Here is a 14,274-nt window from a genome sequence, read left to right on the forward strand (position 1 = left end):
ACACACATTTTTTTGTGTCAGGCGTCTCTTCTGCAGCACTCACTAGCACCTTTGCTCCAACACTTCTTGACTTGGGAGATTTCGTTTTCTCTGAGTCACCTGCTTTGAGTGCATGAAGCGATGTTACTGAATTGCACGCAATCTTGGCTTCTCTCGCAATGAAGTCAACAAAGTTGCTGAATGTTGGGAAAGAACCATCTTGCTCTTCAATTTCAATGACCTTCCAATTCCATCTTGCTTTCAACCAATCAGGTAGCTTCCTTAGCATTCTCTGATTCTCATTGCAGTCATTCAAAACTTCAAGACTTTTAACCTGAAGCATGGCCGCTTCACATCCTCTGAGAAAATCTGAAAATTCTCGAAGTTCAATGTTATCCTTGCTACCAGTCTTTGGCAATGATGTCAACTTATCTCTGAAAGCTTTGGCGTTTATAAATGAACTTCCGTATCTTTCCTCCAAAGTGTTCCATGCTGAGTAATAAGCAAGCTCTGTTCCCAACAGAAAATAACTCTCAACAGCCTTTCTCGCCGGTCCTCCAAAATAATTGCGAAGATAGTAAATTTTCTCAGTCACTGGGATGTTCTTTCTGTCTATCAGCATTTGAAACAACATTTTCCAATCCTTGTACTTGAGAGGGTCTCCGTTGAAGACTGTAGGTTCTGGTACTGGTAGGCGACTTATGTGAATGGAATCAGCTAGAGCTTGGGCCAATGTTGTGGTACTATGTTCCTGTTTGCATTCTCTTGGTCGTGACCTTGAGGTGGCTTGTGACATATAAAACGTCTCTGCATTTGCATTAAGTTGCGAATGTGCAAACTGATTCATCGGTTTAGATGTAGCATTTCTCCGTTTGCTCCTTTCATGCAAGTCTGATATTTCTTCATCTGAGTTTCCTTCTTCATTTTACACTTTCAGACGTGCTTTAGCACCATTCATTCTCTTTACTGTTTCTAGCCTTTCAAGCTCCCTTCGCTTTTGCTCTAATGCCTTCTGTTTCTCAGCATTCTCTGCTTCAAGGATTTCAAGTGTCTTTCTTTCACTTTCCATTTCCTCCATAATCTTCAGAGTTGCTTCAGTAGCAGCAAGCTCTGCAGCTGCTTCTTGCCTCTTTACAGACAACTTACTTGAGAATCTTGATTGCTGGGAAACTGAGCGGAGCAGCAGAGCGACTGAAGGCTCTGTTCCCCATAGTGTTAAGACGTGCGGACGGAACAATAAGATGAATAGCAGATGAGGATCTGAGAGGGCGGGAAACAGTGGCGATATGAAGCAGGTCACACAAAGAGGAAGGAGCAGATTTATGGATACACTTGTACGTGAGAAGTAAGATTTTAAAGTTTATCCTGGCTTCTATGGGCAACCAGTGACGCTGCTGAAGAGCTGGGGTAATATGAGCTCTTGACGGAGTGCAAGTTATGACCCGAGCTGCAGAATTTTGATGAAGTTGGAGTTTATGAAGGGACCTTTTAGGGAGACCAAACAAGAGGGAATTGCAGTAATCAGTATAGGACGTAATAAGACTATGGACAAGGATGGCAGCAGCATGGGGAGTAAGGAAGGGACGGAGTCGGTTAATATTACGTAAGTGGCAGTATGCAGACCAGGTTATGTAATTAATGTGAGACTGGAATGAAAGAGTATTATCAAGTATGACACCCAGACTCTTAAACTGAGGGAGGGAAGGGTGGGATAACTTTCAATGTTAATGGAAAAACTGTGGGATTTGGTTAAGATAGAGGCTGTACCAACAAGTAAAACTTCAGTTTCATTACTTTTAAGTTTAAGAAAACTGGAGGAGAACCAAGATCGAATCTCAATAAGTCAGTTTGAGAGGGAGGTAGGTGGGAGGGATGAATTGGGTTTAGAAGAAATGTAGAGCTGGGTGTCATCGGCATAACAGTGAAAATTTTATATTATATTTTCGGAAAATATATGACCAAGAGGGAGCATGTAAATAATGAATAAAAGAGGCCCCTAATACTGAACCTTGGGGCACACCAGCAGAAACAGGATAGAGACTTGAAGAGTGGGATTTAAATTGGATAAACTGAGTGCAGTCTGAGAGATATGAGGTGAACCAGGCAAGGTTAAAGTTAAAAACATTAAAATAATACAGCTAAAATCCAATGGCCTCAGCCACGAAGATAAAATCCCATAAAAGTCCAAACGGCTCAGAAACCGGCAGAATTGTCGCTGTCCTGTCTGCCTCTTCGTTCTGTTGCTAACTAAAAAGGAGAGAGGGGCAGCGGCAGTCACCATTCTTTGTATCTCACCGATTTGTCTTAGATGGGATTGATCAGGACTTACCCCGGATGGGCAGAGCTCCTAACTCTGCCTGCCACTGTGCTGTGCTTCACACGTGTAGCCATGGTCTCACCGTCCCAGGGACATAAGGCACCATCCCGCTGCCTCTGATTGGTCCCAGGTGTGTCAGGTTAATGATCAGGAGGGTGGTGGTGGTGCATCCCCCCGGAACAAATCACATATTAGAAAACAAAAAGCATGCAATAACCCCACAAGATAAAACACTACAAGCTAATAAAAGATCAAAGAACAAAACACAGCACTACATGCAAGGAAATAAAAACACCAAGTTAAACTTGTCCATTCCACCCTGTGACAAATAGAAACCTGCAAATATTGCAAAAACAAGTCAAAACAGGGTTGCACCTTAGATACTTGATTCAAATTGTTGTCAGCAACTGAAAAAATTATAATAAAAATAATGATAATAATAATAATAACAGGTGAGCAGCGGCAGCCAGGCGCACCAGCATTCACTTAACCGGAAGTCCTGACAGAAGTCCTGTCATTCGCTGTGTCCCATTTCAGGGTCTGCACGCTTGAAGTACGCATTTTAAGTGCGGTTACGTCACCGCCACGCGACGACGGCTGTCCCAATTCGAAGTGTACTTGAAATGCATACTCCAAATGCGCCGTCGATTTCCCCAAATATCAAGCGTGGTCCGGTGCACGCTTCGTGGTCCCATATATCCCACAATTCATAGCGCGGCGGTGGGTGTGGATAATTTTGCCGCAAAATACGGCAGAAGGGAGCAGCCGAACTGTCAAAGGTAAGTACTGAATATGACGTCACTTATTCATGTGCGAATGTTTAATAACGAAGAACATTAAAACATTGCTGTTGACCACATGTCGGCAAAGTTATGTGACACTAGTGATGTTTGTACTTTCAGCATTAACTTGGTTTTAAAGGGATTATTAAAAAGTATTCAAAAGAAATGTCCTCAGTGCCATATGTGATTTAGGAACCCTACGTACATTTTGCAAAGTAACACATTCTTATGATTTTCCCTCTTATGGGCCAAGCTACAGCTGTCAGGGATGGTGACGTAGGTACAGAGCATGTGAGAGTGTGGTCAAGTAAATGTCTCTTGTCTAGATGTCTAGATGAAGGCACAAGGGGATCAATGGCAAGGCGTAGAGATTAAGTATGTTCAGTCTTCAGTGGACATTCCATTTCTAGCACAAAAGCACATGTAAAGGTTAGTAGATTTAGGAGGTGAACTGGTGACCTGACAACTTCTGCCCGTGTTTATGTGTGTTTGTGTGTGTCCTTTTGTCGTCTTTCCCTTTTCTGTTCCCATGTCCTCCTAATGTGTGACAAAGCCCTGGGGTAGAAGCTGCTTTTTAGTCTGTTTTTTCAGGTTTTAATGGTCCAATATCTCTTCCCTGAAGGTAAACAGGTGGTGTCCTGGGTGTGGGGAGTCTTTGCATTTACTGGCTTTCCATTTAAGGCAGCCAGCATACACAGCAGGTCTGTGCATGTAAATTTATGAACAATACTTAATTAAGAAAAAAAACAGGCTGCTTGGTAACCTGGCTATAAATTGCTAATGATTGTTATATGCCCACTATACCCAATTATAAGTGTTGAGGTCAATGTGTGACACCCCCCCCCCCTCCCCCCATATGTAACTTGTGAGTAGTTTCAAACTAGATTTCTGTTATTACTACTGCACACATGCAGTACCTTTACGGCCTACACTTTGGGAAACACTGCCACGTTTGTAGGTTCTTAGTCATCCAGGTCATGATAATCTGCAGACCCTTTTCCGATAGTACCTACTCGGATCGATACGCCAACCTCGAATGGTTTTCCATTACAAACGCCGCTGTCCAGCCAGTCGGTGGCATACAGTCTGACAATGTCACATTTTATTACCTTCTGCGATCGCTTGGAAAATCCTGAAAACCTACACTGTAATATGTTGCTGCCGCCCTGTGTTGGCTCGCAGGCACAGCAGATTGGTCGGCGGAGTGGATGTTGTAAAAGAGACCACGCCCCCTCTCAGAGTTTGGCAGCGGGGGATGGTGTGAAGGAAGGCAGGAAACCATGGATCCCACTAAAGAACAGCTGGAGAAAACGGTGGATATTTATCGAGATACGTGGGTCCGTTTCCTGGGTATGTGTTGTTTAATTGGTTTCTGGTTACTTGCGCTAAATTCACTGCCAGGACAGAGTGTGGACCAAATGCTAGCTAGCTCGGAGTTAGCAAAGGCAGCCAACCACTCTCCTCAATATCTATTTATAGTAAAGTTGCCTGTTCAAGGTCGTTTTACTACTGCATGGTATAATTTTGAAGCATTGAAGGTATGCTCGGCAGTGTCGCGGTTTTGTTTCCACACTGTTATGTAAGACGCAGTGCGCTACTAACTCCACGGCGTGAAGTTGTCCCGGTTAGCCCTTAAAATCACTCAGTGAAGGCAGTTGACGAGCAAGTTGAGACAGTGACTCAACCACTGAGAAACGGCCAGGCGTGATCCTATGAAAGGTTAGTGTATTTCTCCCTTTACTTCCCCATCTCTACCAGCTATTACAGCGAGGGAGGGCGCGAGCAGCAACCAGTCCTGAAGGGCATCAACTCTGCAGCTGTTCCCACAGGCTACATGCCTCCTCAGCTTTCATAACATATACTAGGCAGCAGTAACACGGTAGTAGCAGTGTGTATGCGGCGTAATGTGCATTCCTGTCATTTTTGTATGTGTCAATATGCCGCAACAGTGAAAGCACCTACATGTTAATTCAGCTGCAATAATGATCTTATTACGATGTGTGCCGGTATTCATGTGGATGCTACTTTGACTTTAACTGAAAAGCACTGAAGGTCAAGCATGCCATGGCAAAAGCAGTCCTCCACCTGACAAAAACCTGAGGGTTGACTGGAACGTGAATAACAGAGACGGATACTGTCCCAGCGTCCAGATTCCCCAAGCTCCCAAGGTGAACGGGCAGAGTAACCTGCTGGACACAAAGGATCTGCTGATAATTTCCTGGTGACAAAATACAGGACACCCCCTGAGGTCAGGTCCGAGCTGTTTTGGCAGCACGAGGGTGACCTAAAAATATTAACCATCAGTTTTTTGTTTTCCAGCTATATTATTCTGTACATTAACCCCCTAGGACCTGGCGTCCACATATGTGGACATCACATTTTGGGTCATTTAGACAAAGTACTCAATTTTGCTCTACAAGGGCCTGATATCCACTCACGAGGACATTATACTGCTACTGTTCTATCGAAATTTTAAATGAATATCTGCATATGTGGATCTCATTTTTCTTAGAAACAAAAATCGGGTAAAAAAAAAAAATCTGGTAATTCTTTGTTTTTACATTCATCGGGCCTCAATATGGCCAAATATCAAAGAGAACTTAAAAATGCATGCTGTGGAAGAGTTCGGGTCTTAGGAGGTTAAGAAACATTACACATTTCTACATGAAATTATTATTAATATTACATGTCTCCATACTGCGATGAAATTGCCAGGTGGTGGTTATCCAACTCAAACTTAACTGATTTTAATTATAACAAAAATAATCAGTTAAATTAGTAGGAAGATCCATTAATGACCTTTGAGATTACCTAAATTCCTTACGTTTGGTTGTTTTAGAGATATTTTGAGCATGTTACCACAAAGCATTGAATGGCGCACTTTTTTCCCCCCAAATCAAAGTGTTTTGGCAGTGAAACACGGGAGGCTATTTATTGGTGGATGGCATTAGAAGAGACAGTGGCTTGTCTGATGTGCTTGTAGATTAATACCAATTTACTTTTATAATCTGATGCTAATAAATAATGCAGCAGAATTGCCCCGCTGCATACGTGAGCACTCACTAATTGTTCATGGAAATCTCTAAACGTCACTTTTATCACTCACGTCCTGCTATCTTTTTCAGCATTTGTGGTCCTTATCTCTGCTGCTTATCTTATCTTGTGAGCACATAAAACACACCCAATCTCTCTAACTAACGTTCCTGTCTTGCTAGGCAAACAGCAGTCATGGCATATTTTCTTATTAGACAGTGCTTTCTTAGATTACCTCATCAGTACACCATTTGATGGCATGCACTGTAGAAAAAAGAAGGGCTCTTATCTTTTGGTTAATGTTACCCTCACCTTCTGGTCCAAATCCAGTAGCTGATCTGGGCAGTAACCGTCAAATATTTAAAATGAAAAAGTGTACCATGTGATGAAATCTGTGAGTTTGGGACGTAGCCATGATTACTGCTGTGTAGCATCCCCCCTTCTTGTAACAATAGTCCATAAATGTCTGGGAACTGAGGAAACCAGTTGCTTGACTTTTGGGAGAGGAATATTGTTCTGTCCTTGTCTGATATAGGACTCTAGATGCTCAGCAGTCCTGGGTCTTCTTTGCTGTATTTTTCGTTTCATGATGCATTAATTGTCTTTTCAGTTGGAAGAAAATCTGGACTGCAGGCAGGCCAGTTCAGCACCTGGACTATTTGACTATGAAGCCATTCTGCTGTAATAGACACAGTTTGTGGTTTAGTATAGTCCTGCTGAAGTATGCAAGCACTGTCTGGATGGGAGCATGTTGCTCTAAAACCTTTCAGCATTGGTAATGCTTTTCCAGATGTGCCAGCTGCCAGTTCTATAGGCAGTAATGTACCCCCATACCATAAGAGATGCACGCTCTTGAACTGTGTGCTGATGCTGAAGTCAAATGGTCTCTCTCCCCTTTAAACCTTAGGAGACAGAATCAAAATGGCAAAATACACAGAGATGAGTTGTGAAAAATGACAGTTTGAGTTATTTTTTAGATATCTCACTGCAGTCTCAGTGTGTCTCCTTGCACCTGTGCCTCAGCAAGTCCTGGATTGTCAAAACAGTCATTTTCAGTTTGGGTAAGTGGAGGAAGTAGCAGGAAAGCAAATTTAGTAGGTGGAACAGGTTAAGAAGGTGGAATTGTGTTGATATTGTCAAAAAACAAAACCCAAAACAACCTTGAAATGACTGAAAACCAGTGTGAGCTATGTTAAAAGCTGCAGCCAAACCAATTGTGCATATACTTGAAGTGTTGCAGTTTAGACTGATTTTCATTTCTATTATGATGTGATCACTGTCGGGTGTGTTTGGAACTGGTTCAGACTGCAAGGCATTTATTCCAGTTCATCAACTTTTGCTATGGCTGGTTTTTGTAGAAGGTCATCTTGTGGCCTACGTTCTTTGTCACCAATCGTAACATTAGAAAATCCATGATGTTTGCCTATACTTCAATCAATCGCTTGGTATTCGGTAACCTCTGTCTTTTGTATACAGTTGTTGCTACTCTGACTGCTCTTTCTTTTAGTTTTATGTGACATGTGGTCGAGACAAAAACAAGCACTACATCGTGTATACTCAGACTATTTTTGATTACATGGGATTTAGCTGATTTTTGATGTGTTAAAACACAAAGCTTGTGACAGACATGTTGGCAGTGCTTGAACAGTAGCTTCAGTTTTGCCCGCAGTACCCTTGATGTAATCATACAGCGGCAGCAGAATTTGACTCCACCACGCTCCACTGGTTCTGTTGTCACTGAACCAAAGATAATGCTCCTGTGTGACTGGTGTTAATTGTACCAGTGATGTTCATGTACTATGGGATATGGCGCAGGTGACTTCTTAATAAAAGATCTAGGAAGTGTAAGTCATTCCACCATCATTGGAATGGAAATGGAAAGAGATACAGCTGTTTATTAGCCCCTTCGTTTCAGGATTTGTATCTTGTCCTGCGATCTAGCTTATAAATAAATACTGCAGAGATCCTCTATTTTGAATATCATAAATTTATTATCATGAATAAAAGTTTAGAACTGTTAATTAGCTTTCTGCTCTGGAGCTTCAGCACCTGATAGGCTATTGTGTATGTAAAGCAGACTTAGAATGCATTTATTTCTCTGTTCCCACAGGGTATGCCAACGAAGTCGGGGAGGCCTTTCGTGCTCTTGTGCCAGTGAGCTTGGTATGGGGCAGCTATGCTGTGGCCACTGCATATGTTACTGCTGATGCCGTGGACAAAGGGAAGAAAGCAGCTGTGGTAAGATATTGCCATTAGTTTATTGTATCTTCATTAATAAACCTTATAGGGTACATTTTCATTTTTATGTAACAAGGAAAGGGTTTAAATACATCTTAGCTTTTAGTGACTTTAAGTTGAATTCTATTTCGTTTTCCCCCTTGCTGAGATTCATTTGTGTTTGTCTGACTTCGAAATTTACCAAATACCAGGTGTACATTGCAAGTTTGTGCGTAAAAAAGCAACCCCTAGTCACATGTGCTCAGGATCCAGCATGGTACTTTAGATGTGCAAAGGTCTGTACAGGCTTGCAACTAGCTGTGAAAATGAATGTAAATTCGCTCATGTTCTCCAATAGTCCAGAACACAACACTTTCTTTCCTGTATTTACTTTTATTCCTCCCGCCCCAGATACATCTGGCCAATAAGCAGACTGGACATTCTCACTTGGTTTGTAGTAACACATGTTAGTTTGATTGGAGTTCCCTTGGATTTTTCTGTGTGAACAGAAACCAAACCACGGAGAAAAGCTACAAGTTTGCAAACTCATCATCTAAATTGGACCATAATAAATGAACCATAGGTGTGAAAAAGACCTTAGTTGATCCGAGATCCCTGGAATGGATTTGATCTTGAGACATGGTGCTTTATAAGTGTTTTTATTTGAACAGTTTGACTTTTACATACTAAAACTGGCAAGTAAATATATTTTTTTTTAATGGGTTATAAGCCCCACAAGTGTCCACTATCTGAAAGGATCATAAAGAAACACAGACATGTTTCTACTTTCCTCTTATTGTTCTTTCTTTGTATTCTTTTTTCTTCTTGAACCTCAAGGCAAAAAATTCTGAAATTTGTCCCACTGATTTGCTAAACCAAACTTGGGACATAGACTTGGCGCACCTTTTTTTCCTCTTATAACCATTTGGCACAGCTGTAAGCAAACATTTACTATCTCAATAAATGTCTATGTGTCATGATGTCAACCTAATACGAGATCTAGGGAGACTGTGCATTCCTTGTAACACCTCATAGTTGCAACTGCAAAATTGAATTTGATCATAGTTTAAAATAAATGAATGGAAACTTTTTTCTTCATTTTTTGCAAAAGGTGTTACAAGTGATCTTCAGACTAAAAGAGAATGCATTTTTCATATTGCTGCTTGTAGCTTTTGGTTCAATTGAAAAGTCCAGCTAAACTTGCTTATCCCCTTCACTGCTTCTTGAAACTTTCATCATTAACTGTGTTTAAAACCTGACCACAACAGTTGTGACAACCCTCATTTTTCCAAATATCCAACTGTGTCTCAAGGCCCATGGGGACAACCCAGAGAGGACAACAAGGGTTGCTGTGGCAGTGGTGGACACATTTGTGTGGCAGGCTCTTGCATCCGTGATCATCCCAGGGTTTACCATTAACCGTGTGTGTGCCGCGTCGCTGTACCTGTTAGGAAGGACCACGAGGTGGCCATTACCTGTCCGCAAGTGGACCACCACTGCTATAGGTCTCTCTACAATCCCCTTCATCATCACTCCAATAGACAGGTAAGCACAAGTTACAGTATATTCACTCACTCATCCAAATCATTGAATTCAATGGCACTTCCTGTTCCAACATGACTGCATACCAGTGCACAAAGCAAGGTCCATAAAACATGGATCTTCCAACACCTCACAAGTGGGCTTGTGGAAGAATGATAAACGCACTCCTAAACCTTGTGGATAGCCTTCCCGGACTGACATCATATTAAATCTTATTAAAGCCTGTGTTGTATATGTTTAAATAGATTGTTTTTAACATGATTTTTCAAATGTTTCTACTGTAACACATTTAGTGGCTCAGCAGTATTATGTCTTCATGGGATTTGTCTTTCCCCAACAAATGTCCTATTCACTGCTACTTAAATAAAGGATAAAATATACAGGGCCCAGGTGTTTTGAGACATGTGAGACAAATGAAAGAAGAAATGCATTGCTTGTTTTTTCATGGGAGTAGAATAATGCTAGATGTATTCCTTAAAATACCTAAAAAAACAAGCAAAAAATACAAAAAAAGTCATGCTAAAAATTCAGAAATATTTGTAAAATTGACACCTAATTAGTTTAAAGCTTTTAGTTTAAAGAGCTGAAATGTTTTATATCATCCCTTGTTGATGAAGCCTGAAAAGTTTACACCACCCTAAGCACAATGTATAGTGGTCATTAATAAAAAAAAAAAAAGAGGAATATTAATTGGTGATTAATTTTATCCCAAAATTTGGGGAATTTCTTTGTTACAACCAAAACATTAAACACAAAGTTTAAAAAAAAGAGCCTTAAATATCCATCTATTTTCTGATAGTTACTTGGTCTCGGGTGCAGCAGTCTGAGCGGAGTTGCTCACACCAACTCTCCGAGGCCACCACCTCCAGGAGGATCCTCAGGTGGACATGCCTGAAACACCTCATCTAGCATACGGGAGCCATCCTGGCCTGATTCTACAACAACCTTAACTTCCCCCCGTAGGTGCAGAGGAGTACCACTCTGGTCTGAGTCCCTCCCCAACTAATGTCTTCAGCTTGTCTATAATGAAAGAGTCCCTCCCTTGGGGGGAAGCCCCACCACTTGTAAGGGCAATCTCATCCTTTCTGACACTACCCAGGTTGATTCCCCAAATAAAGAACTTGATTAAAACAGAAAAAATAGATTAACATAAAGGAAAGGATCTCATTAGTAAAAACCTAAATAAAATACAGCAGAACAGAATAAGAATCTCAGTAAGTTAAAATAAGAGAGAAAATAAGAGAGGTTATTTATCCAAAATGCTGGCAATTGCTCAAATATACCACAGTATAGTTAATGTCCCTGGTTTTAAGTCCGTGTGTATTGTTTATAACAAAAAAATTGTTTTAGAATATGGGTGCTGCACAATATTACATGTACAACTACCTTCCCTTTATAAGCAAATTCAGCCGCTATCACTCACTGATAAAACGTTGCATAACAGCAGCCGTTGAAAGCAGAAGTGTTCTTTGCAGCACTTCTGCTTAGGAACTGGAACAGAAATAATTTCATGGTAAATAAAAGCATTTTCACTCCCATGTTCTCTGCAGGTCAGTGGATTACCTGCTGGACTCCAGCCTTCGGAAGGTCTACGGTGATGAAGAGAAGCACAAATAAGGAGGGATCACAGACTGTCCCCCTTCTAACTGAGCAGGAGTCCAGTCTGTCTGTGCAGACCATTGCTGATGTGTAAAGAAGGGATCCATGAAATGAGATTAGTCCACAGTTAGTCAGATAAACTATAATACTGTAGGTTTTTTTTTAATTGCAGAACTATGAAATGTACTACATTAGTTAAGATAGATAAGAAGTGAAAACCGACTGTGTGAAATATCCCTTTTGGGGAATTTAAAACTCTCAGGGGCGATCTGGGTGGTGACAGCAAAATATTTAAATGGGTATGATGGGTTAAAAAAAAGTACTTTACATAGTACAGTGAACCTCTGCTCTTTGGGAGCGGTATACATATATATATTTTTACCATACTCCTGTTATCTTATAGAGACACAGCACAATGTGAACTGTTACTCTGAGGCTTCACTTGCTGTATTTATTAGCCATATTCAGCGGTACTGTAATGACAGGCCAAAAAGCCATTCTGTTATTCATTGCCAACTTAAAGTTTGACTTTATTTTTGTCCTTTTTTGAAAGGGTTTTCTTACTTGGAAGGTCAGTGAAAGCATTCTTTACAACCATCTGTGTATACAGTACCAGATCAGTGTGGACTACAGTGTAATTTACTGCAGTCTGAAGATGTTAGATCTATAACTACATGTCTCTCTGGCACCAAGAGTGTTGATTCCTGTAGGCCTCAGATTAAACTGATTGATCAGACTTTGAATGATCACTTTCCAAAGGGCCAGTGTAATAGATTTGCTAAAAACGTTTTAAGTGATTCAGAAATATGCAGATACTCTGTGCTTACAAGCAGTTCTTTGAGACGTCAAGAGACGTGTGCTGAATCTCATGCTGAACTATGCAAGGGAAAAAGTAACTTGCCAGTAAATGGACATCGTTTTCCCGTCTCGTGAGTGCGCACAAATTTTGATGAAAATGTAGCACGATACTTTGATTAGATGTCACTTTTTTAGCTGAAACACTGAGGTAAAGGCCATCAGCAATAACCTTTGTTTAACATGTTTGTGTCACGCTGTTTTATTTTTGTCAGTGAGGGAAAAGCCTGTGATGTTTCATGTGGTGACACAAAGAAGTGATGCCAGTCACAAGATCACCTAAGCACTGCTTTGCTTTGTTTGAGGGGGGGTTTCCATTAAAACACATACTCAAATCTCCAGGATGTGCAGTATTTAATGTTATCATCTTATTGTAAGCACGTTTACTTTGTGGTGTTTTTCAGCCTGATTTTAGTCTTATTTTCATTTGTAATAGCAGGAAGCATAGAGGCTCTGAAGTCTGCTTGCAGTTAATGTACTGATCAGCTGTGCTAAAGGGAATCGGGACACTTGAATGACATATTGATGTCATCGATTACACCAGTGCTTTTCCTGTTGTGACATGTCAAAATGCCTGCCTTGATTACAAAGTGTACCGGTGCCACCCTTGTGAAAATGCTCGTATTCAGTTTCAACATTTCTGATTTGCATGCTGCAAAAAAAGGAGGGGGGGGGGGGGGTTCTTTAAAATGTATGTGTGATTTGTGTGACTGTGTGTTACAAGCGGGAATAATGAGTCACAGTTTCAGCCTTAACTGACAAAAAAATAAAAGGTCAAACCTCAAACTTTCGTTTACTGTAGTTCACAATATGGAGTGTGATGAATGTTAAAGCTCCATTCATTAGAGTGGATATCTGATATTAAGCAGTCCTGTTATTCTGTACCAAAGCTGTAACGAAATAAATGATCTGTGTCTGTTCATGGTTTGTTTCAGTGATTGCTTTAATCTCATCACACCTGCTTCTCAAGTTATTTATATTTATGGCTTTAACGTTCTCCGAGTATCCACCTCTGAACTTCAGACAAAATATTGGATTTTACGATGCACTTCCTGGAAGAACACTCTTCTCTGCTGTTTCAAGTGGCAGCATAACAACTTGCTCTTTGTGTGGTCAATTTCTGTATGACTGACTGTCACTTTCTGATGAAAGAGGTGTAGTTTAACTACTGAAAGGGGGGGCTCTCTAAAGGACACCGAAGCATGTGATTTGAGAGCTCAGTTGCTGTAATTTGCCTTGATTGAGTCAGGACAACACAGCTGATGTCACTTCTGTAGATAAGGTGGCTGCATTAAAAAAGCCAAGGGAAAGCTGGTTGTGAGCTTCTGTGATCATGTTTGTGCTTTGGTGTGTGTTTTTGGCCCTTTTGGCCGTGTCTGGTGGTCATTCAGGTAAGAAAACAGCAGCATGCTGTTGGGTTAGGATCTGATAAATTGGCTTATATTTTTGAGTATCTACTTGCAGCCATGCTTCAGTACACCCAGGAAGAGTGGCTTATCACTGAGAATCCACAGTATGTTGATGCTGATGGACAGTTTCTAGCAGTCCAGGATGGCATGCCTGAAAGTTCATCAGAAGTTGCCGGAACACTGGAAGCCAAGGACCAGATAAAATCAACTACCCCAGAACAATTTCTTGTGAGGGAACAAGGTGGGTTAAGGTTTCATACCTTTAACACGATCGCTAACAGCATTAATCATGACCTCTTTTGGTCATCCTGCACACTTAAGATTTGATTTGTGACACTTCTGCTTTGTTAGACTTCAAAAAAGCCGAAGGATCAGCAGTGTGGAAAATTGCCCTGGTAGTAGCCATCCTGCTGGTGTCTGTAGTGGGATTGCTGAGCACGGCCTACTACCTGTGTGTCTGGAGAGGAGGCAGAATCTACTATCAGGCTCAGAAGGAGGGTTATGCTTAAATAAAGGAAATGTTTTGTAGTAACTCCCACAA

The 14,274-nt window shown here is 41.1% G+C and overlaps 1 protein-coding gene across 1 annotated transcript; it reads left to right on the forward strand.

Moving 5' to 3' along the window:
- Positions 1 to 4,276: 4,276 nt before the first annotated feature.
- On the forward strand, positions 4,277 to 14,274 carry mtfp1 (mitochondrial fission process 1). Its single transcript, XM_085167912.1, has 6 exons — positions 4,277 to 4,428; positions 8,222 to 8,349; positions 9,641 to 9,873; positions 11,421 to 13,715; positions 13,789 to 13,974; positions 14,085 to 14,274. The coding sequence occupies exons 1-4, from the start codon at positions 4,359 to 4,361 to the stop codon at positions 11,485 to 11,487; spliced, it is 498 nt and encodes a 165-aa protein (XP_085024038.1). The 5' UTR covers positions 4,277 to 4,358; the 3' UTR covers positions 11,488 to 13,715; positions 13,789 to 13,974; positions 14,085 to 14,274.

The sequence above is a fragment of the Neolamprologus multifasciatus genome, chromosome 7 (genome assembly GCF_963576455.1).
Source record: "Neolamprologus multifasciatus chromosome 7, fNeoMul1.2, whole genome shotgun sequence".
Lineage (NCBI taxonomy): Eukaryota > Metazoa > Chordata > Actinopteri > Cichliformes > Cichlidae > Neolamprologus > Neolamprologus multifasciatus.

Excerpts from the sequence above, each read along its gene's own strand:
- mtfp1 (XM_085167912.1), top strand. The coding sequence starts at position 4,359 with ATGGATCCCACTAAAGAACAGCTGGAGAAAACGGTGGATATTTATCGA. Across the intron at positions 4,429-8,221 it reads TACGTGGGTCCGTTTCCTGG|GGTATGCCAACGAAGTCGGG; the intron begins GTATGTGTTGTT and ends CTGTTCCCACAG. Across the intron at positions 8,350-9,640 it reads AAGGGAAGAAAGCAGCTGTG|GCCCATGGGGACAACCCAGA; the intron begins GTAAGATATTGC and ends CTGTGTCTCAAG.